Here is a 23,241-nt window from a genome sequence, read left to right on the forward strand (position 1 = left end):
GATAAGGTTCTGGAACGGGTCACCCCTGACTCCTGTTTCTGAGTAATCCAGAGTTCTGAGTGTTTCTACGAACCGCAGGTTTACGTGCGAATCTGACAGGTTGTCTCTCTCCTCCCCACGCTCTTATCAGGCTTTGTTTAACAGACTGGTTCCCACTGTGAACGGTTCCAGAAGGTTCTCCCCCATACAGATAGCCAGACTACAGGTAAGTGCAACGTCAAAGTTTGCTGTTAGTCTATATGATTCGATATGTTCATATTTTTTGGCACCGATCGTGAAAAAGAATTTCCTCACAGAGGACGATAATCAATCAATCTGTCTGTCTATCTATTACCCTGTGCTCTTTGTAAATTTATGAGCGAAGTGATCAATTTTATTGATTGGTTTAAATGGCATGTGTACGGTCAGTTAGGAAATGCATTTCAGATGGCTGCCAGTAGGTGGCCTCGTTGAGAAGGAAATCAAATGGCCTCCGATGAAAATGCTTAGCGGGACATCATCTTGCCTGTGAAGGTCTTTTGAGGGGCATAGAGGACTTCCATCCTCAGTTTTATTTATTTTTTTTGCTTTAATTTTGCGTTATTTACCTGACGAAATAACTAGAACTGTGTCGAATTTGAGTGAGAGCACAAGCCCAGTCAAAAGTCAGAGGCGGCTCGCTGGGATCCGCTAACAGAAGGAAGTTTGGGGACAGCCCAGCTTCGCTGTGCCCGAGTTGAAAAGTTCAGGGGCGTGAAACATTCATAAGCGCGGAGGGCGTGCTGTTCGTCCAGACGGAACCGGAGAGAGAACAGGGCGATCAGGGGAGGGGAAAAACAACGGATTACATTATCGTTTTCTGAAGCAAATGATCCGTCATCTAGACCTTACGCATCTTATTATTATTATTATTATTATTAATAATTACATTTATATAGCACTTTTCCATATGCTCAAAGTGCTTTACAGTGAAGGGGAACTCACCTCACCCACCACCATATCTTATCGGTCCGTCAACCTGGAGGCTGTCCCACGAAGCTCTTCAGCACGGACGTCTTTCTCAAGGGCACAGCAGCTGTGCGCCCCCACCTGGATTCAAGCCTGCAACCCCTTTGGTTATAACTCTCACTGCCCTAGCCGCAGCGCCTCCCCATCGCTAAAAGGATGGGTCTCTCAGAGGCAGTAAAGCTCTGTGGTTGTGACTGGTGTTTTAAGAGGGCAGGCCGGTGTCCTTTGGGCTGGGCTGGTACTGACAGTAACTGACTCCCCTTTGCAGTCACCGAAACACTTTTTCTTTTTTTCTTCTGTTTGACCGTAATGGTTTCAGGCTCTGTTGTTTTCTTTTTGGTTTCCATGGTGTCCCAACCGGATTCGTCCAGATCGGGTGGGGACTCTGGGGCTGTTAAAAAAGTCCTCACAGCAGTGGTGTGAGTGGGATGGTTCACAAAGGGGTTAAAAAAAATAAATAAATAAATAAGTTTAAGTGAGAATGGGTTGCCGTAGTGCGCATCCCCTTGGAAACGACAGGGCAGTGAGGCTGAGTGTCTTCTGGTGGAGGGTCAGGGGTCGTTCGTTCGCCCACATGGCGGAGAGAGGACAGCGGCTCGTACCCCTGCCAAAATAAACCTGTTCAAGGGGCAGGACTGAGGACCGCTAGTCTAGAACAATATCTCTGATTTACCACGCGTGTACTAGATGTTAAGCATATGATTGTATGATGGTAGGCGTGTGGATTGTGTGATGTTAGGCGTGTGGATTGTATGATGGTAGGCGTGTGGATTGTGTGATGGTAGGCGTGTGGATTGTGTGATGGTAGGCGTGTGGATTGTATGATGGTAGGCGTGTGGATTGTGTGATGGTAGGCGTGTGGATTGTGTGATGTTAGGCGTGTGGATTGTATGATGGTAGGCGTGTGGATTGTGTGATGGTAGGCGTGTGGATTGTATGATGGTAGGCGTGTGGATTGTATGATGGTAGGCGCGTGGATTGTATGATGTTAGGCGTGTGGATTGTGTGATGTTAGGCGTGTGGATTGTGTGATGGTAGCCGTGTGGATTGTGTGATGTTAGGCGTGTGGATTGTGTGATGGTAGGCGTGTGGATTGTGTGATGTTAGGCGTGTGATTGCGTGATTATAGGCGTGTGATTGAGCCTCTCTGCGTGTTCTCTGTCTTCCCGCAGCGGCTGGGCATCGGCAAGACCGACCCTGCCGCCCTGACGCCGGCGGAGGTCAGCTCGTTCGTGCGCCTCGACCTTGACCCCGGAAAGGTCACGTGGCAGAGAGGTAAGGGAGGGGCAGCCAGCGTTTTCGGGGAGGGGGAGGGGAAGAGGGGAAGAGGGGGGGCACATTCCACAGACGTGTCCATCGGAGGTGAGAGTGTGGGGGGTGGTGGTGGTGGCGGTGGTGGGTGGGTGGAGGGGGAGGTGTATTGGGAGGAAATGAAAAAGGGAACGCCCCCCCCCCCCCTCACAGCCCCCCCGGTGTCAGTGGCATCCGCACGCCGTCCCGTGTTCCCTGATGAGTCAGGAGAGCGTGAGTGCATCCCCCACAATCCCTCAGTGAGACACACGCGCGGCGTATTTTTTTTACGATCGCCCGTCCCCATTGGTGCGTTCATAACGATGTGGCGGTTTGCTCCACACCACTAACCTACTGCAGGCTGGGAGGGAGGGGGGTCCCACAGCCAGCTGTTTTCGGGGGGTGCCCCTTGCACAGACGTGGGGGGAAGGAGGACCACTGTTGTTCTTAGTTCCCCCCAGGATCACAATGGAAAGTCCTCATTGACTGATGGGGGTATTTACTCTTGAGGTTCAGGAGTGCACGTCTAGAGAGGGGGGCTAGTAAATTAAAGTCAGCTTTCCTTTAGGGTCTACAAAAGGAATATAAACACAACCTCCCCCCTGCCCTGCCCTGCCCTGCCCCCCTCCCCCCTCGTTTTAGTGCGAAACTACGCTCCTCCTGAAGTGCAGGCCGTTAAATTCAACGATAAGGACCTCGAGATTTTCGGTTTTTCCCCTTCACCATGGTCGAGTTTTAATATAAACTGACCTTTCCCTCCCCCCTCTCTTCCAGAGGAACTTGTTCTGACCGTCCAAACGATTTTTCTTGAAAAAGGCAAGATGGCAGCAGCCATTTTGTTTTTTCATGGTTTGTGCTGAATGACTTCAGTGCCTTTAACTCTGAACAGTAGGCTTTTGGAAAAAAAATTCTAAATTCTAATTCAGAGTTCTATAAGTTATTTGCTTTCAATCACCAGTAGTGTCTCCTACATCAGCATTAGAATTCAATTCATTTCAGGTCCTTTACTGTCATTGTGCCAGTACAACGCAACTGAGTTGCAGCTCTGTGAGTTCAGTGCAAACAAAGAAGACAGACTGAAATAGAATTCAATTATAGAAAATGCAGTTAAGAAAATTGTAGGATTACGTTCACAATCTGTTTCACAAAACCGCCTAACAAATGTTGTTTTTCTTCTCCCCCCATTTCTCAGTGGTCGATACCAACGACCGTTTTCTGAGAAAGATAACCGTCGGACAGGCGAACACCGAGAAGGGCCACGTGCGGGAGGTACGCGAGTGACCCTTTAACCCGAAAAAGGCGGTTCGGTTTCGGTGGGGCGATGCTTCTCCCCGGTTTCACCCTTATACCCCCCCCCCCCCCCCCCCACTCGCTCCGCAGACCCAGTTCGACATCGCCGTCGCCAGCGAGATCATGGCCATCCTGGCTCTGACCGACGGGCTGGCCGACATGAAGGAGAGGCTCGGCCGCATGGTGGTGGGGACCAGCCGGGCGGGACGGCCCGTCACCGCGGACGACCTGGTGCGTACGCACGCGCCCAGTGTGACAGAACCGAGCTCAGCCTGTCTGGTTTCCGGTCCGGGCCAGGGGTGGCTGAACCGATCCGTTTGACCGATCTGTAGACTACAGCCAAAATCCCTTTGGCTGTAGTCTACATTCATAGGTAATCCCCCCCCCCCTCCCAGGTGTACTAACTGCAACTGATGGATCACACCTGAGGTATACTTCAACAGAATATGATGCTCCATATAACTGCCAGATACCATAAAAAGAGGGTCATGTTTCTGCTGCAGAAATACTGCCTTTTAACCCTTTGAAGAGCAAGTTTAAAAAAAAAAAAAAAAGTTTTTTCAACATTCTAAGTCAGTGTTCTAGAACTCCATTGCTCTCAATCACCAGCAGCGACTGTTACATCAGCGTTAGAATGTTCAGTGAAAAACATTCTAAATCATGTATTTGTCACAACCCGACACTGTGCAAAAGATTAAGAAAGCTGTCCGCAAACATTTTCAAAGCCGTTTTTTTTTTTAAACAGAGGAGCACGTTTTTAATTCGCGTGTTTTGACCGTGGTGAAGGCGCGGAGTGATGCGAGCGGGAAGTCCCCCGTTCCTGACCTGGGCGTAACCTAAATTCACCTCCACGCCCTCCCATAGCGAGGGAGCGAACGCAGAACAGGCCAGCAGCAGACTGCCTCCCAGTCATCAATAAATCATACCAGCCACGCTGCTTGCTCTGTGATTTAGGAGCTCGCTTTCCTTTTTTCTTTTTTTCTTTGCCTGTCCCCCCCCCTTCTCCCGTGCTGGTCTGCCTGTTAACAGCCGGTGGCTCTCCTGCGCGGGCGGGGGTGTGTAACTTAACGGTAGCGGACGGAGTCGAGGCCGGTTAGCCGCTAGCGGAAGCCAGCGCCGCACGATGGTGGTAAACACGCCGGTAATCCGTCGGTTCTGCCGGTGTTCGGTGTGCTTTGAGTCACGCGGGGTTCGGGTTTTTCAAACGGCCGTGTGGAAGGCTCGCACACTCTGGGCTCATTCCAATCACTTATTTTTATTTTTTTTTTTACCTCCTTGCTTCCTTTCCTTGCGTCCTTTCCTAGCTCCTTGGCTCCACCCGTCGGAGGACGCAAGGAAAGGAAGCAAGGAAAGGACGCGTGGACGGAGGAATCGAGGAAACGTGTAATTAAGCAAATGGAACGTCCTTGCTCTTTCGAGCCTGCGTTTGAACCCGTGTCAATTACAGACGTTGCAGATGGGGAGCGGTGGATCCACAGGACGATCATTTATATGTCACGCATTTAAAAAAAAAAAAAAAAAACTTTCGCAAAGGATGCACTCGTGTTTCCTTGCTTCAAGCGTCCTTCGGGAGCCTCCTAGGTCCTCCCTCTTAGCTCCTTCAGGGAGCATTTAATGGGTTTGGAGTGTCCTTCAAAATGGCGGCCCTCGATCGATTTCCGGGTCAGTCAAGGACCGAAGAGACGGATAAAATAAGCGTTTGGAACGAGCCCTCGGGCTGTGCTTTATAACGCTCCGCGATCCAACTGTGACCTTTCCACATCTTTCCCTTCGATTTTTCTCTGCAGTTTATTAGCTTGAGTTTAATAACAGTCCTCCACCCTTTAATAGTGCCTCCACCCCCCCCCCTCCCCCACCCCCCCGTTCACATACAGTAAGTGGGTCACACAAGGATTTCATCAGTCTTGCAAATGCAACCGCGGAATTCAAGTTAAAATTAAAATGCAAAAGTTAAATATGTACTGTTGGCGGTAATGAGGTATTAACGGTAATGGTACTGGTTATGAACAGTTATTAACGCTTACGAAGGCTTATGAACGCCGTTACGTGCGAGACTTCGGATGTCGAGACGCGGAGCTCTGAAAGAACCGCCGACTCGGGACGGGCGCTCCGCCTCGCTGCACGTCTCATTTCGGGAACACCTGTCTGCGGTTACCGCCGGAAACGGCGGATTTCGCGCCCGCTGGGCCAACGGGGCCTCGCCATCGTCTTCCCGCCTCAACGGCTTTATTGGTTTCAGACGGAACGAACGCAGCGTTTTGAAATCCCCCCCCCCCCCAGTAAATGGCGAAAGTCTGCATGTTTTTTACCCCCCTTGGGGCGTCCTGTGGGTGAAACTCTTGATTCTTTCCAAATGCTAGTTTTTGGATAACGGGGAATTTTTAAAAAAAGAGGCGTCGCTACAAACGCGTTCTGCCTGGATGTGAAAACTCCGTTTCATTGTCAGCTGAGTTATGATGAAAGCTTCCCCCAACCCTCACTGAATTAATCGCCTAAACAAATCAGCATTTACGATTTATAGCACTTGGAACTCACCAAAAGGGAAATGATGTATTGCTGGTGATGTCATGGGACTGTCTGATAAGCCGGTTGTGCATTTTGGTTTTCTTTTCATCTTTGTGACCCTGTAGATGGAACTTGTTCCATTTTGACTTTTCCCATTTGCGTCGTTATTCTTAAAATTAGGCCTCCAGCATCTTTTGTGAGAGGGAAAAAAAAGTTGTATGGACTTGGCATTTATATTACAGGGTCCTAAAGCCCTTGTGAGACGCAGTAGACATATCCCCACCCCACTGTGCATGTCAGAAATGAATTGAGAGGCTTAGAATAAATTTATTACACGCATTGCTTCTGCCAGCAAGTCCATTATTGTAAATGTTGGAAAAGGGCACTTCATATTTTTGGATGGACAAAAAGTTACGAAAGCATACATTCTGCATTTTTGCTCCACGATAAGAACCATGAATCATTTATGGATATGATAACCAGATATTGCCCTGAAATATTGGCAGTGTAACTGCAGAAGACCAGTGTGTTGCTACAATTTGGCATTGAAAAGACCCTTTATAACCTCAGACTGATTATCTTGATGCTTAGGCCACTCTTGGAGGGCGGTTGACGGTTAGCGTTCACGAACGTAGCGATAGCTAGCTAAAGTGTCAGGTCACTCAGGCTGATTAAACGATGAGGAGCAGAAGTTGGCGGGAAGTCCGGAAGGACGCGGTTCTCCTTGCTCGCCCCGTAGCCACGGGAAAGAGAGACCGCCCAAGCTGGTCTTCCTCGTGACAACATCACTCTCTCTTCTCTCTCTTTCTCGTCTTTTATAGCCTCATCTTTTTACGGTATCCCAAATGGTTGTTGTAAGGGCGACGCGTTTGATTGAATCACTGGAGTATGCACTTTGGGGGGGGGAATTGGGCGTGATGTGTTTGCGGCCTGGGAGGCGTTGGTGGGGGAGGGGGGGGGGGTGGTGCCGTGGTGGGGGGGGTGTAGGGGGGTGTAGGGGGTAGGCATTTCCGAGAGACTCGGGGTGGGCTCGGTCCCGAAATCTGTGACATCTGTATCTGGTTTGATTGCTGATGCAGCTTCGGCTCGGTCTAGGACAGCTGTGCGAGTCCCCCCCCCCCCCCCCCGAAGATAAACCCGCTGTTCTTCAAGGATGTCTTTCCATTCTCTGAAGCTGTCCAGACCCCCTTAAACAAAAAAGGGGGGTCTGGACAAAAAGGGGGGGGGCGGGGAGATAGTGAGAGAAAAAAAATGGCTGCTCATGTCAGTGAAATATTTCCAGTGGAGCAGGAGGGACCTTAATGTCACTGTTTGTTGAGTTGGTGATTTGGGAGTGGGAGTGGATTTGGGGGGAGGGTGTGAGGGGCGTTGGAGATGCAGGAATACCCCAAAATCCTGCTTTTTTATTAATGAGGCCACAGGGCTGTTGCAGGGGGGGACTGCATGGTCTCTTTTTGGTGACTCTCTCTCTCTCTCTGTCTCTCTTCCTCTCTCAGGGTGTGACTGGGGCTCTCGCCGTGCTGATGAAGGACGCCATCAAACCCACGCTGATGCAGACGCTCGAGGTGAGTCGCTGAAAAGTTGGAGCGCGGCGGCTGCGGTGGAATGTTTTCCGCCGCTTTTAAGCCAATAACAGAGAGCTGCGCAGTACTCTGTTCACATGGCTGTATGTGCAGCGGGGTACGTACTGAAGTGGATCAGGTCAAGTGTCGTTCCTGCTGGAAAGCACTGCTGCAGCACCTCCACCCAGGATTTAGAATGTTTTGGTGACAGAAAAGTGCAGAGAGGGGCAACTAGACTGGTCCCCTGGTCTGACACATAATTCTTAATTTATGTAGAGGATCTCGCACACTCATTCTCCCCCTGCCTCTCTTGCTCTCTCTCTTTCTCATGTCTGTACTTCAGTTTTTTTCATGGAATCCCACAGAACTACGGATCGCATATTAAGATTTCCCCCATTTCCAGGAATATAAGAATTCCGGGTTCCTGTGTTCTTTTTTCTCGGGGGACCGGACTTAGAATTATCCCAGGAGTCCTGTGATCCCGGATCCCAAGATCCAACCCTAAGATCCAAACCCACCCCCCCCCTCCATTTTTTGGAAACGCCCTCATGTTAAATGACATGCTAAGCAGGAAGGGGATGGGCTGAGAGTGGCTCGATGACCTGATAAGGGTCCTGAGACTGAGGGGGTGGGGGGATGTGGGGAGGAGGAAAAAAAACTGTCACAACACAGCTAAGCGAACGTTCGGAGAGTTCTTCGCACGGAAAGACACTTTCTAAAACGACGTGGCCTCTTCTCGTGTCCCTACTCCTGCAGTGCATACAAATCTGGAATGGGGACAGGTTTCTTTCCGCATGCGTCCGTAGGGGGGAGAGAGAGAGAGAGAGAGAAAAAAAAGCAGCGGCGTGTTTTGTGAAACCTTTCCTGCCCGCGCTTCCTGTGTTTCTTGCACGGGAGCCGGTGAGGGAGGGCCCCGCTCTGCTTGGTGCATGGGAACGCTACTCCGCCCCCGACCCCCCCCCCCCCCCCCCGTACCCCCGTGGCGCAGAGGGAGAAGGGGGCCAGGCCGTTGTTTTTACAGATGGACCTGGGACGGGACGGGACGAGACGGGACGACAGGCAGGAATCAGAGCGAGCGCCTGAACCTCGGTGTCCCGCGCGGCAGGGGCTTCATCTTACCCCCTAAAAACAACACGCTCGAACGCGGGCTCACGCGGGGCCCAATAATCACACGTCCTAAATGATGTTCCCCTGTGCTGCTCGTACCGAGGGCCTTCTAATAACCCCCCCCCCCCCCCCACACCACACCAACAAACCCCCCCCCCCCTCCCCCAAACGGCACAATGCCACCCACCAGCACCACAGCTGAGTTCATACTCAAAGCAGAGGTGGTGGAGTAAACACAGACGTTAGCTTAACATTGACTTAAAATTTCGTCTTTTTTGGGGTGTCTCCTGGCGTTCGCCTGTTCAGCGCCGTCCACGTGCTCACTGTGAGCTGCGGGTTCGAATCCGGCTGCACGACCTCCGTCACGTGCCTCCCGCTAGCTCCCCGTTCTCCCAGTCTCTCTACACCGTGCTGTCCGATAACTCTGAAAAAGCCCTAAAAATTTTTTATTTTTTAAAAACTGTTTCAGATACAGTGTGTGGCCTATAATTATTTTAACTACACTGTAAAATGTATTTATTATATTGTCCAAAAAGTCCACGTATTCACAGTATATTGGCTACATTGTGTTTTGGTAAGGGGGGGGGGGGGTTGCTGAGGAGTGTAGAGGCCTGCTGTTCTGTGGCCACAGATCCACGTGCTCTCAAGCCCCAAGCCCTTCGGTTTGATTTGGAAAGGGCTCGTCCGAGACGCTCCTGCAGTACCACGTGCTTCCCGGCTGAGTAGTCCTGGCGTCCCTCAACCTCCTCGTAAAAATTAAAAAAACCACCGAAAGATAACATCCTTTCACCAAGTTCTATCCGCACTTGACTGGCCTATAAAAAAAATGATGAAAATAATAATAAAGCACGTTACGCGTTTTTTTGGAAAGAGGCAGGACGTTGATTTATCCGCACTGTTTTTTTTTTTTTTGAGCACGGTTATTTCTCGTTGCGAGGAAGAGGAGGAGGAGGAGGAGGAGACCTTTTGATCAGACTGCTTGGTCCTCGGATGACCACGGGCGTTTTCCAAGGGGATATTGCATGTAAATATTTCAGGCTTCTGAGAGGATACTGACTGTAAATATTTCATGGCTGTACTGTCAGTTTATTTTATGGTGCAAGAGGTTTTTTTCTGTCTGGTCTACAGATACTCCCAGATCTTTGTAAGACTTAAAGGTTAAGTAGCCATTTAAATGGTCTAGATATTCCGGAAAAAATGTCAGATAGAAATCTCCAAACCATGTGTGTAACTTATCCAGAGGGCTGGTTGGTAAAATATAAAGATAAGGAGAATGGATTATAGCTTAGAGAGTGACCAGTGGTGCAAGGCCATCCCCATTTTCCATGTCATTCCATGGGCACGAGTCTTTCCAAAATTCCCTACAAAACCTACGGTAAAAACTTGCGGTCCTGGCTCATCAGCCATGTACAATATTCCTCCAAAATATTTTTTATTCTTTTTTTATGTTTTTAATTTGGGGAAAAATGTTTTCCATCTTCATAAAATGCCATATCCGTCATTAGTAAATTTGATTTATAAAAACTCCACTGCCCCCCCCACCCCCCTCTTTTTCGGCGATAAATGAATCGGACATTTTACGAGTCGGGCTGCTGCAGTTCGCGCATTCCAGTCAGACAACCAAACGATACCATCAAGCATAAAAAATTTTTAATTTTTTTTTTTTTTAAGAAACACACAGCTGGACCTGACCGAGAGTTCGGGACAGCCCCCTCCCCAGAGAGCAGTGAGCACACTCTGTTTCGGGTTTTGGTGTGGGTTATGACTGGAAGGAAGATGTAGGAGGGGTATGCCCCCCCCCCACCCCACCCCACCCCACCCCACCCTCATCTCAAGGAATGCTGGGATCTTGCATAGCCCACACATGATTCCTACGCCATAAAAATCACAGCGCCCCCTGGAGCTTGGAGTAAGGCCAGGCCATCACAGCGGAAAATCCAGGGTGTAAGAGTCAAAGTGGATGAGTAATCGTGCGGGGGGCGGGGGGGGATTTTGGGGCGTGCAGTGAGGCCGTGGTGCAGGCTGCTCATAGCAAAGCCAGGCTCATATGGTCCGCAGAATGTCCCAGCCGGCTACTTCCACAAGCAACTGCATAAAGGGCTTCAACCAGAGCGTGTGTGTGTGTGTGTGTGTGTGTGTGTGTGTGTGTGTGTGTGTGTGTGTGTAGTGTGTGTGTGTGTGTGTGTGTGTGTGTGTGTGTGTGTGTGTGTGCGTGTGTGTATGTGTGTGTGTATGTGTGTGTGTGTGTGTGTAGTGTGTGTGTGCGTGTGCGTGTGTGTATGTGTGTGTGTGTGTGTGTGTATGTGGATTGTTTAGCAGAGAACTTGATCCAGAGTGACACTTGTTATGTTTACACTGAAGTGCTTCGCAAATGCTCTTAATTCAGAGTGACTGTGGGTCACTTTTTCTTTTCTTTTTTTGCATACAGCACCATCATACAGCTGGATATTTAGTGAAACAGTTCAGCTTATCAGGACCTGGCTCACAGTTACAATGGCAGAGCCTCACTAGGGATTCAAACCTGCAAACTCTCTCTTACAAACACAGTTCCCTGACCTTTGTGCTAGGGCCAAACTGAAAACGTGACCCATTACCGGTGCGGGTTGAAGGACTAGCACTGCCATGATTTGAACCTGCAACCACCCCCCCCCTCCTCAAAATCATACCTTCTTTTCCCCATCTCTATTTCCCATGCACCTCCCCCCCCTTTCATCCTGATTGTAGGATAGCTGGGAATGATCTCTGAACTTGTTTGGCCGAATTCAGTTCCATGTCGGAATGATAATGGTGGTGTGGGGTGATGGGAAAAAAATATCTCTCGGGGAGAGAACAAAGTCGAAACCAGGTTTCCTGTTTTTTTGCCCCCCTGGTATCTCCCACGGGCGAATGTACGGCCTTCTCTCTTTTTTTCCGTGGACGTGAAGAGTCACATTATTTACGCAATCCGTTTCCTGTTTGACCCCGGTCATCATCTCTGAACCGGTGTCATCCGCGATGGGAGAAAGGTCTCTTCAAAACCCCAGGCGTTTCGCGTACAATAGACGGACGTTGCAGTCGCCTGGACGACTGCTGGCAGGTTGAGGCGAGAGTGAAAGATCGAAAGCGTGCACATACAACCTGACGCTTTTACGTTGAGAGGATGGGGCTGTTCCCCCTATATAAGGACGCAGTCACATTGCATGGTTATATATCTAACGCTCAATGTGGGAACAAATTTGAAATGCATCCAGTCTCATCTTCAGAAATGACCATCCTTAGTAGGGAAATACCTCAGTTGACCTCACAAGACTAATATGATTTTTAAAATCCATCCAGCCCTGTCCCTTGGCCTAGTTAATTTCCTCTCAGGGATGCCATTTAAGCCCAGTAATTAGCATGTGAATTATTGATGCTGCTGGAGGTGGCAGTGAATGTGCAGAAGGGAATTTGGGTTGCCACCCAAAGATGGATCGCTTCCCCTTCAGCTGGATGGAAGGCTTCCTTGAGACGCCGGTGACATGTCAATCTGTATTCCTCCTTAACGGGGTGCCTTGCATCCTTTCTGGGAAAGAATCCATCCCTTTATTAATGCGACCTGTCTTCTCTTTCCTTTCCCCCCCCCCCCCCCACACATCCACCCCCCCCCCATTCCAGGGCACGCCAGTGTTCGTCCACGCCGGCCCCTTCGCCAACATCGCCCACGGCAACTCGTCCGTCCTGGCCGACAAGCTGGCTCTGAAGCTGGTGGGGGAGGAAGGCTTCGTAGGTGAGCAAACCCCCCCCCCACTCCACCCCCCATCCCCCAACCCCCCCCCCCCCCCCCCCCCCCCGTCGTCCTCGTTGTCCCCGCACGCATCTGTTTCCTGTACCGCGTCGTCACCGCCGCCACCGGGAGGTCAGGCTTCCTGTTCGGCCTGCCGGACAGCTCCGACCGCGCGTTCCACACGACGGGGACATGCGCACCCCCGAATCTCAGCAGGGCCGTCCCGTGACCCCACCCCCGCGACCCCCCCCCCCCCCCCAGGGTGACCTTCACCCACCCTCTCTTATTTGGATCCGCAGTCCCCCCGTCCCCCGATCCGGTCGAGGAAGCGTGTTGCGTCAGATTAGGAAACGCTCCATTATTTAACACAGCTGGAACTTCTTCTCTTTTTGTTGTTTTTTTTTTTGTGCGTGTGCGTGCGAATCGCGTGCTCCCTGTAAGTGTCACCTACAGCGAGCATCTTTAGCCATGCTGTCATTTTGAGAGAATTTTAGGAAATTTGTAACCGAGCGCCAGGAAGTGCAGGCCTGGCCCGGGACTGTCGGTGCTGTCAGGCGGTTGTCAAGGCGATTCCCGATCGCGACGCCGCTGGTGTTTGGGCCGGGGTGTTAACACTCCAGTCCTGCAGGAGTCCAGTGTCTGCTGGTTTGAGCCACACTTCAGCACTTAAAGAGATTAATTCATTAGGTCAGTCGTTACTTGGCTGCAGACTCCACACACCTTGGCTTCCATTGCTTCCAAGCCGTAAACATTCCTTTGATTAACAGGAAGTCGGTAAAGACCAATCAGGCACCGCGGCCCTCCGAGACTTTTGGCGAGTTTGGCACTCCTGACTTCAAAAGAAGGGTGCAGGATCAAAAAAGCGAGCAAAGAAAATGTTGCAGGCCGTAAAAAAAAAAATGAAATGAAATGCTGCAGCCGTTCTCACTGAGAAACGCGGCGAGGCCTCTTATCGCCGAGCGGAGGCCGGGGGGCGCTCTGTTTCCTGCTGCCTGGCTCTGATGCTGAGGCTCGTCTCTGCGGTGGAAGACGTCCAGGCGACGTGACGCGGTCCTGTGTGATATACGGCGAGCGTGCTCCGCGCCCCGCTGGGAGTGTTGCTCTTAGCGCAGAGAGGGACGAGCGAGCCAGCGCGCGGCGCAAGAACGCTAAATCAGAGTCCGGGCCCCACTGGCGCTCTCATCGTCCACAGCATGTCGGATGGATGTCTGTCCCAGCTCACGCTGTGGTTCTGGAACACAGCTCATGTTCTGTGGTTCTGGAACACAGTTCACGCTGTGGTTCTGGAACACAGCTCATGTTCTGCGGTTCTGGAACACAGTTCACACTGTGGTTCTGGAACACAGCTCATGTTCTGTGGTTCTGGAACACAGCTCACGCTGTGGTTCTGGAACACAGCTCATGCTCTGTGGTTCTGGAACACAGCTCATGTAGTGTGGTTCTGGAACACAGCTCATGCTCTGTGGTTCTGGAACGCAGATCATGTAGTGTGGTTCTGGAGCCCAGCTCATGCTGTGTGGTTCTGGAATGTAGCTCATGTGTGGTTCTGGAGCACAGCTCACACATTAAGACATTTGACAAACTCACTGTTACCTCTCCACACCTGGTTTTGTGGCTCTGAATTTGTTAGGGATCTCAGGGTGAAAGCAAAATCCAGCAGACCCTTCGAAACTCTCAAAGAGATCTGTGAAGGCTTGGCTTAGCCAGATGCACTCCCTGCACTAAGAGCTGGCTCTACGAGAGACCGCGGGGATGTTTCCATGTCTGGCAGTTCTGAGATACAGGGACACCGTGTGCCCTGAAAAATTGTTCTTCTGGAGTAAGTTGACATTCTTTGGAGTTTCTGATTAGAGGTTGGACGCTCTACCTGGAACCAGGTGAACGAAGCTCCTTCTCCTGGCCTGAAACTCCTTCAGAGGAACGAGGTGGAAATATCCAGATAACATCTCACATATTTACTGTCATAGTTATTTCTCGTCTTGGCCAAGGATTCTGTTCTCCTTGAGTGTGACTTCCAAAGGTCTGGAACCCGTAGCTGATGTTATATCACTGCAGAAATCAGAATTCACCTTTTCAAGTGGAATAAATCCTGATTGTGTGTTCAGCCAAAATTATATTGATGAGGATTTTTTTGCCTTCATTAAACTGTCACAGAGGATTTTTTGGTGATACATTTGCAAGATTACTGTGTGAATTATAGTAGTGCACTTTGAAAAATGTGCTTGGTGGGCTTGCCTTCAACTATGCTGACACACACATATCCAGTGTCTAAAAATGTTTCTCTGTCCTTTCGGTTTAATAATGTGTCGATTATTGGTCCTTATCCTACAGTTATTATTTTCCCAATTTATAAAACTTCTAAAAGTGTGTGAAGGATCATCAGTGTGCTGCAGGCTACTTAGGTGTCAATCATTGACTTCAAGGTGATAATTAGATAATTGACGACAAGTTGTAAAATAACAGAACGTTACGACAAGTTATCCAAGATCGCTGACTACCACATGAATTGAATTTTGGGGCGTGAACCGTGCAAAACGTCAGGCAAAACGCAACCGTATAGCACAGAATGAATCACAATAACCATGTTATTGACGGTTAACACTGTTGACCCAGAAACCTAAAATGGACTCCATTTGCTCAGAACCCGGTGGGAGGGAATCGGTCACATGAGCTCTTAGCTGGTCTGCTCCTATCGGCTCCTAGCAACAGTACAAATGCAGCTACGACTGGCTCTCTGAGGATCATTTCTTAAGACTTTGCCTGACTTTTCTAATGAGCCTGTTTTTTCTTAGACTGGACTTTTAGACGATTCTGATTTACTGTTTCCATATTTACTCTTTGTTTAAAAAGGGCCCTGGGGGCGCTATTAAAGAGCACTATTAAAGAGCTTGTCGCATCGTCTATAAAATCAATCAAATCGAAATAACTGATTTGGAGGGAAAAAAAAAAAAAAGATCCATGTTTTGGGCCTGCATTTAATAAGTTTCCTGTTGTGTGGGGGGAGGGGAGGTGGGGGTGGGGGGTGGCGGGGGGGGGTACTTTCAAGTTCAGTTCAGTTCACAGAAATCCTGTCGGGGCCCATCCAGCCAGGCCAAAACACAGTCATTTTACAACCGCTTCGCACTACGGATCTGTTTTCAAAGTGCGGACGGCTCGCATGTCAGACATTTTTGCGATGGCCGAGTAATTAGAGAGTTCTTTGCAGAGGGTGCACACGTATGACGGACTGCACACGCGTGTTTTTGACTTCTGAGCGGAAGTGAGCAATTTGGACTTGGACTGTAAGCCACTTATTTTCCACAAAAGTGTCCTAACTGCAACGACCCGCATATTTGTTTCACTTGTCCTTGATACAGAGTTGTATATCTTGAGGACTTTTTCTTGAAAAGGGGTCTACCCCTTGAGAAGCAACATTCTTGCCTGAGGTCAGCCACGGGCTTCAGTTTCTGGGTGAAGCCCAGTTGTAATGTTTACAAAAAAAAATGAGGTTTGTTTGTATAATCGTTAACAAGAGCTAGCGAGGACACCTCCCCCCCTCCAAAACGCGAGTAGTGGATTTATTGGCTTAATTATTTTGCTGCAGATGTGGAAAGGGGGTTTGAGCAGGAACAAGCTGTCACTCAGCTGGGGGGAACACACGTGCGGTTTTTTTTTTGGGGGGGGGGGGCGCCCCCCGTCCAGCCAGTCATTTCGGATCATCCCTAAGCGGCGCCCCCCTGTTTGTTTGAACCTCGTTGCCACTGGAGATCTGGTCCAAACAAAGCGACCCTCTTCAAAACTGGGGGGGGGGGGGGGGGCTTGCAGTTTTCGGGCCTTGTAAGGCGATGCAGGTGGAAACCGCAGGGCTGGCTTGGCTCGAGGGATGGACTGGATTTTTTTTTGGCTGGGTGCGTTTGTTTAAAGGCGGAGGGGAGTGAATTTTGAAAACGTCAACAATGTACGAGACCCCCCCCCCCCCCCCTCCCCAAAACTGTACTTCGACAGTACTGGGGAAATTTTTTTTTTTAAGTGTTACTTGTGAAAACTGATCTAACTCTCAAGAACATGCAGAGACAACACCCCCCCCCAGCCTCCCCCTAGCCTCAGTGGTCTGGTGGATCTGAGGTCCTCCTTCAACTCTTTACAGATAGCATTTGGTCCCAAATTCCTGAGTGGGACGAAATGTTATCCGTCAAGAGTTGAATTAATATTCAACCGACACAATATACGCAATAAAATATTCAGTGTTAAATCCACTCTTATAGAGCAAATATGGTCCCTATTGGACTCTGTACTCTGTTAGAGTTGAATCAACATTAGACATTGTGTGTATACACGTGTGAGTATATACATATATAAAATGCATATCTGTATCTATATGTATAATGTATATAGATACATACATTATCAAAAACCATAAAATCAAACTATATTAGTGGGTATATTAGCACACACACACACTAGCAGCACACACACACACACACACACACCAGCAGCACACACACATGTACAAATACACGCACGCACACACACACACACACCAGCAGCACACACACATGTACAAATACACGCGCACACACACATACACGCACACACCAGCAGCAGCACACACACAGAAACACACACACACACACACGCACAGACACACACACACACACAGACAGACACAGTACACACACACACACACACACACGCGTTTGATGTCAGCAGTCTCTCAGACTGTAGTTCCATAATTAAGGCATACCAGCGTATCTGCAGTGAAAAAGGAGCTGGGTCTCCCTGTATGGGCTGTCCTGTTACCTTACACTCCCTGACCCCGCCGGAATGCCAAAAATCCGTCGGCCGGGCCCGCGCGGCGCTTCTGAAGGGGGGGGGAGAGCCACCCACCGCTGAAACGAGAGATGTTTTTCAAAAACACACGGGACGCTGGGAAAAAAAGTAAAAAAAAAAAAAAAAAACCTGCATTGCGAAAACTTAAATATCTGCTTTTTTTCGCTCAAAAAAAAAGAAAGAAAGAAAGAAAGAAGGGAACGGTGTACGCTTAGAGAATATGATCCTCTTATTATGAAAGAAAAGCATAATTACACCCTGGGAAGAAACATACAGTAGTCGCTGAACATAATTATTCTAAATTACATCCTAACTGCAGGTACACGCAATGTATTGGCATCTGAAAATCATAGTTCTCGTGCATTCATAAAAGGCGACAGCAAATATGTGTTTTTATGAACAGTCGTGTCAAGTGCTAATGTCAATGTGACGCGATTAAGCTTCAACACATTAGCATGCAGCAGGTGAATTTCACACTTGAGTGTGATTATTATTTTTGAACAGTGCAGTTATTTTCAGATGTGCTGTGTCAGTGCGGCTCAGTGTGCACGTACAGCACTGTATTGGGTTTGCGGGGGTAATTTGGTACAGGAACTTTTATTTAATCCTTTTTTTGAGATGGGCCTTATTGTTCATTATTGAGATGTCTGGTGGACAAGGGAAAGATCGTTTGTAAGTTATGTACATGGTTAAAAGTCAGAGGAAATGAATAGATGTGGCTGATGCTGTTATGAGTAACAATCAAGGCGTTCCCCGAAGCGAGTCTCTCTTTGGCTGCCGGTCCTGGACAGGATTTAAGCACCTTCCCGAACTGTGCCTTCACCCCCCCCCCCTCACGACCGGGTCACCAGGCCTGGACCGGGACCGGGCCGAACTTCCGCTCCGCACGCTGGCTGAACCGCGACGGCTGCGGCTCTTCCTGCCCCCCCCCCCCACCCCCCACCCCCCACCTCCTCAAAAAATATTAGCGTTTGTTTTATTGGGGGTTCTGGGGTTAGGACACAGGCAGATAGTCCAGGAAGCACAGAACCCCCCCCCCCCCACTCCGTTTCAGTGTCTCCCTCTCTATCCCTCTTTTTCCCCCTGTCCCATGTCCCCTCCCTCCATCGGTCTTATTCTCTCTGCCGCTCTCTCTCTCTTTCCCCTGTCTTCTCTGTCAGTCTTGTCCTCTCTTTCTTGCTCTTACCTACTTTCTCTCTCGGTCTCCTTCCCTGTCCGTGTCTCTGTCTTCCTCTACCCCCTCTCTCCATCTCATTCTCTCTCTCTCGCTTTACCCTATCTTACTCTGAGTCTATCTGTCCCGCTTTTCCACCCTTTCTCCCTCTCTCTCTCTCTCTCTCTTTACCCCATCTTACTCTGAGTCTATCTGTCCCTCTTTTCCACCCTCTCTCTCCCTCTCTCTCTCTCTCTCTCTCTCCCTCCCTCCCTCCCTCCCTCCCTCTCTCTCTCTCTCTCTCTCTCTGTCATTCTGTCACAGTGTGTATCTGTGGGACCTTGTGTTCTGTCCCTCAGGACCCACGTTTGGACAGAACAGAGGAAAACACACCAGCATAACAAGGCCCGAATACGGTTTAACAGGACAGGAGTTACTGAGCAGCCAGTTTTGAGATTCTGCTTCAGGCCGTTACTTCTGAATGTGCATATTTCGCCAAGTACGATTTCCATGGTGGAAAGATGTGGATGATTTGTGATCTGCGTAGAAAACGCCATAATTGAAAACTGAGTTCTGGTCACGTCCAAAAAAAAAACCACAGTGTGCTCATCAGCGTGATCTTTGTGCTGTGCGGAATTTGTGGGCTACAGTATCTGCAAAGCCATCCCTGCCTTCTTTCCTCCACCGGTCTCCATTATTCAATTTGCAATTAATTTGAGGAAATTATTTTCCCCACTGGAAATATAACTCTTTATTCCAGTGAAAACCCAGGAGGGTAACCCGAGGAATTATATTTATTGCTGAGTCAGGAATGCATCCCACAGACTAGGATTGTCTGTAGATCCTATCTGTGGTCGAGCAAAAAACAGATTGGCCGAATTAGAAAATCCATTTCTCAGCAGATTTATTTTGTTCATAGCTATTCGTGTATCCCCCCCCCCCCCCCCCCCCCATCTTATCCCAAAAGCAAAAAACCATCAAGGGCTGGCACTGTCTGGCTGAAATGCTGTTCTGTGATTGGCTGTTGCTGTGCTGCAATTGTATGACACTGTCATGTCACAGAGGGACTTCTAAGATGGCACCTGGTTTTGTTTGGGCACTGCCCTGGTGGCTGAGTACCACCCCAAATTGAAAAAGTTTGGTGAAAGCCTTCCGCAGATAAGGGGTGTGTTTCCGTACTTTGAGTTTCAATCCCAGTTCCCTAACCACTGCACTAGCGGACTGTTGTTAGGGAAACGAACCTCGCTGTAAATCACTTACTCTACGCGGTCTCAAACACAGCAGAGCAGTCCAGGTAATAAGCTTCTTTTCACTATAATTCCTAAACTTCCTATAATCCCCGCTCCTTTTACAAATGAGGTCAGAGGTCACGCGAGGGTGCTGTGCTGTGCGTTTCCCTGGAATGAGAGGAGGGGTTCCAGGACCACAGGCCTTCAGGGAGGGGGGACTTGGGGGGCGGCAGGGGGGTTACTACAGTTCAGAGAGAGAGAGAGAGAGAGAGAGAGAGAGAGGATGTCACATCTCTCCACTGGAAACATCAACTTCCAGCCCAGTGGAAAACGCAGGGGAAAAAGCTAAAGGTGCATCGTTAGGGTGGAACAGAACCCCCACTGGTCCAGGGGAACCGGCGCAGACCTGTTCCAGCCCTGCCTTGTATTCCAGCAGGGCCCCTTCTCCTGTGTACCACGGCCTCCTAAAAAACACGCGGGTGGAGCTCGTTCGGGTTTCCGGGTCCTTCTCCGATCTCGTCGCGGTCGGTCGGGTCTGTGAACGGAACGGGGGGGGGGGCGTCCCGCGGTCGGCTTGTAAAAACGGGAGAGGGGTCCGGGGCGCTTGGACCCGGGGTTCCCTGAGATCCCCGGCTGGGCATGGAAATAAATTCTGGCGCTGAGCTGGGCCCGGGGCGGGGCGAGGAGGCGGCCCGTCTCACAGCTGGACGCACTTGCTGTGGAGAGAGCTTAAGCACCGTCGGGACAAATAAAAAAAACTTCAATCAGGACTCGAAGGCTAAGGGCGCCCTGAGGGTTTTAAAGGTTGTTGTTTCAGCCTTGAGGTGACGGACACCTGCAGAAACAGGTGATTGGATTACCCGTCCAATCACTGGCTCCCTCTGAGCAAATACGACTGGAGCTGGAATGGAGTCTTTACTCCCTGGTCCACTTCCGGGATGGGTGATGTCACTTCCTGCCGTGAGCATGCTGAGTTTTGCCCACAGAGGAAACAGACGGACAGAAGGACCCGTTAACCTCACACACAAGCTACGAACAGCCCGCTGCTATCTGCTATTTAGACCTTAAACTCCTCTTATGTGCAGGCTTTATGTAGTCAGGCCATTAATATTTATTGGAAAATGAAAAATAAATGTTTTTTTTAATTTTTTACATTGCCTCTGCTTCGGGGTGGGGTGAGAGCGGTTCACATTTATATTTAATAGCCTGTTTTCTTGTTATGATGATTTTAGATTTTTTCTTTTTTTGCATTTCATTACATATTTACAGCAGAGACCTATTTTTCATTTAAATACAGTCAAAGTTCCTGCATGTCCCCAGTATCACATACTGAGGTCCCGTATGCAAGTTACAGCATCGTAGAAATGAAGAACCCTGCTTTCCTTTTCAGCGTGGTGAAGGGGCGGGGGGTGCGTTTTAGATCAGGGTTAAGACGGTGTGAACACAACGGGCCCGAAAAGTCAGCTCTAGCGTCCGGCTGCCCGACCTGTCCCGCCACTCTGCGCCCAGCGCCCCCCCCCCCCCCCCCCCGAACAGAACCCCCCCCCCCCCGCCGCACGCCTGCCGGACGCTCGCTAACCCCCTTGCTTCGTCGTCGTCGTGGCGATTAACGAGTTCCAGCCCCCCTGGCTCCGCCCCACCCTCCTGTGAGAGGCCCCTGGCCCGGGGGCCCCTCAGCGCGCTGGAGGAAGCTCCGTCTCCACACAGCTGTCCCGTCAGGGCCCTTATTTGCTTTCTTTGGAGCCGTTTCAAGCCCCTGAGGGAAGGACAGGTCGCCGATTTCGGGCCTTTTTTCAAAACCCCTCCTGTCCTGACCAGATAATTCCCCGCGCCCCGTGCCCCCGTGCCCAGAGGTGGGCTAATGCAGGAGACCCCGCGGTCGCACGGGACAATGGGAGCATGGTCACAAACCATCCATCAAACCTTAAAAGATTTACCGCGTATGACTGTAATAACCCTGCAAAGATTTCACTAGCTTTCCTGATTGTGTACAGTTTATAAACGGTTTCCTTAGTGATTAGGGCGTACAGTAAATATCACAATTTAACAGAAAGTGTCTGTATAAACTACTTAAGTTTTTTTTTTGTTTTTTTTTGCTTGTTCTGTCTTTTCTTTTTATTATTACAACATATTTTCTTAGAAAACACCCTTAGCCAGACCAGAATTCTTGGTGTACACTGAACGTGATTAGATTTGGAAACGTTAGGTCCGTGTGTGTATATGTGTGTGTACGTGTGTGTGTGTGTGTGTGTGTGTGTGCGTGAGTGAGTGTGTGTATGTGTGTGTGTGTGTGTGTGTGTGTGTGCGTGAGTGAGTGTGTGTATGTGTGTGTGTGTGTGTATGCGTCTGGTGGATTCAGCTCTGAGCAACTCCTCTCTCTCTCTCTCTCTCCCCGTCTCAGTGAGTGTGTGTCTATACGTGTGTGTCTGTCTGCGTGAGTGTCTGGCAGGTTCAGCTCTAAGCTCCTCTCTCTCCCCCCCTCTCCCTCTCTCCCTCTCCCCCCCTCTCCCTCTCTCCGTCTCTCCCTCTCTCCCTCTCTCTCTCTCTCTCTCAGTGACTGAAGCGGGGTTCGGGGCCGATATCGGGATGGAGAAGTTCTTCAACATTAAGTGCCGCGCCTCGGGCCTGCGGCCCCACGTGGTGGTGCTGGTGGCCACCGTGCGGGCCCTGAAGATGCACGGGGGGGGCCCCAGCGTGAGTACCACCCCCCCAAACCCCACCCCCTACAAAACCCCCTCCCCTCCCCTTTTACACACACCCTGCGCTTAAAGCTCACAGGCCCATTCCAGCTGCTGAACCTATTATTATTATTATTAGCTATGTGAAACAGCATACTGAAATATACCTGAAGTGTACTATTTTATACTTAAGAATACTGGAAGTATAATTAAAGTTTATATAAATGCTTAGTGTACAGTTTTTTCACATGGGTGTTATTATTACTGACAGTCCAAAACCCAAAGCTTGCCACAGTTTACTGATGCATGTGGCTAGCTGTGGTCGTGTGCACTGCAAGCCTGCACAGCCATATCATGCAGGTGACAGCTGAAAACCCCAGGAGCAGTTTGGCAGCTTGAGTGCTGGTGGATTTTTACCTTAATTAATGGGACAGAACCGTCCAATCGGTGCCGCAGATGCAGGATCAGCCCGGGAGGTTGCATCGCTGGGTCAGCGTTGCCTGGCGACAGAGGACAACACAGACTATAATAATGTAACTTTTGTAAAAAAGCTGTTCAAGATTGCCCTGTTGTGGAAGCCATGTAATTAAGCTGCAATTGCACAACACATTGCTATTATACTTCAGTACAGCTGGAGAGGGAACGAACATGCTTGTAGCCTGGGGTATTCCTTGTGTAAATATTATCCTGATGTGTGTGTGTGTGTCTGTGTGTGTGTGTGTGTGTGTGCCTGTGTGTGTGCCTGTGTGTGTGTTTGTGTGTGTGTGTGTGTGTGTGCCTGTGTGTGTGTTTGTGTGTGCGTGTGTGTGTTTGTGTGTGCGTGTGTGTGTTTGTGCGTGTGTGCGTGTGTGTGCCTGTGTGTGTGTTTGTGTGTGCGTGTGTGTGTTTG

At 49.8% G+C, this 23,241-nt stretch overlaps 1 protein-coding gene across 2 annotated transcripts in view; it reads left to right on the forward strand.

The window, feature by feature from the left end:
* The window catches only part of mthfd1l (methylenetetrahydrofolate dehydrogenase (NADP+ dependent) 1 like), a 95,049-nt gene that overhangs the window by 49,294 nt on the left and 22,514 nt on the right, over positions 1 to 23,241 (forward strand). For both annotated transcript variants that reach the window (XM_035420182.1, XM_035420181.1), the window contains exons 15-21: positions 131 to 205; positions 2,160 to 2,262; positions 3,470 to 3,546; positions 3,658 to 3,798; positions 7,569 to 7,637; positions 12,375 to 12,486; positions 22,229 to 22,368. In XM_035420182.1, coding sequence (XP_035276073.1) covers positions 131 to 205; positions 2,160 to 2,262; positions 3,470 to 3,546; positions 3,658 to 3,798; positions 7,569 to 7,637; positions 12,375 to 12,486; positions 22,229 to 22,368 — 717 coding nt within the window. The remainder of the gene's footprint in view (positions 1 to 130; positions 206 to 2,159; positions 2,263 to 3,469; positions 3,547 to 3,657; positions 3,799 to 7,568; positions 7,638 to 12,374; positions 12,487 to 22,228; positions 22,369 to 23,241) is intronic.

The sequence above is a fragment of the Anguilla anguilla genome, chromosome 6 (assembly GCF_013347855.1).
Source record: "Anguilla anguilla isolate fAngAng1 chromosome 6, fAngAng1.pri, whole genome shotgun sequence".
Classification (NCBI taxonomy): domain Eukaryota; kingdom Metazoa; phylum Chordata; class Actinopteri; order Anguilliformes; family Anguillidae; genus Anguilla; species Anguilla anguilla.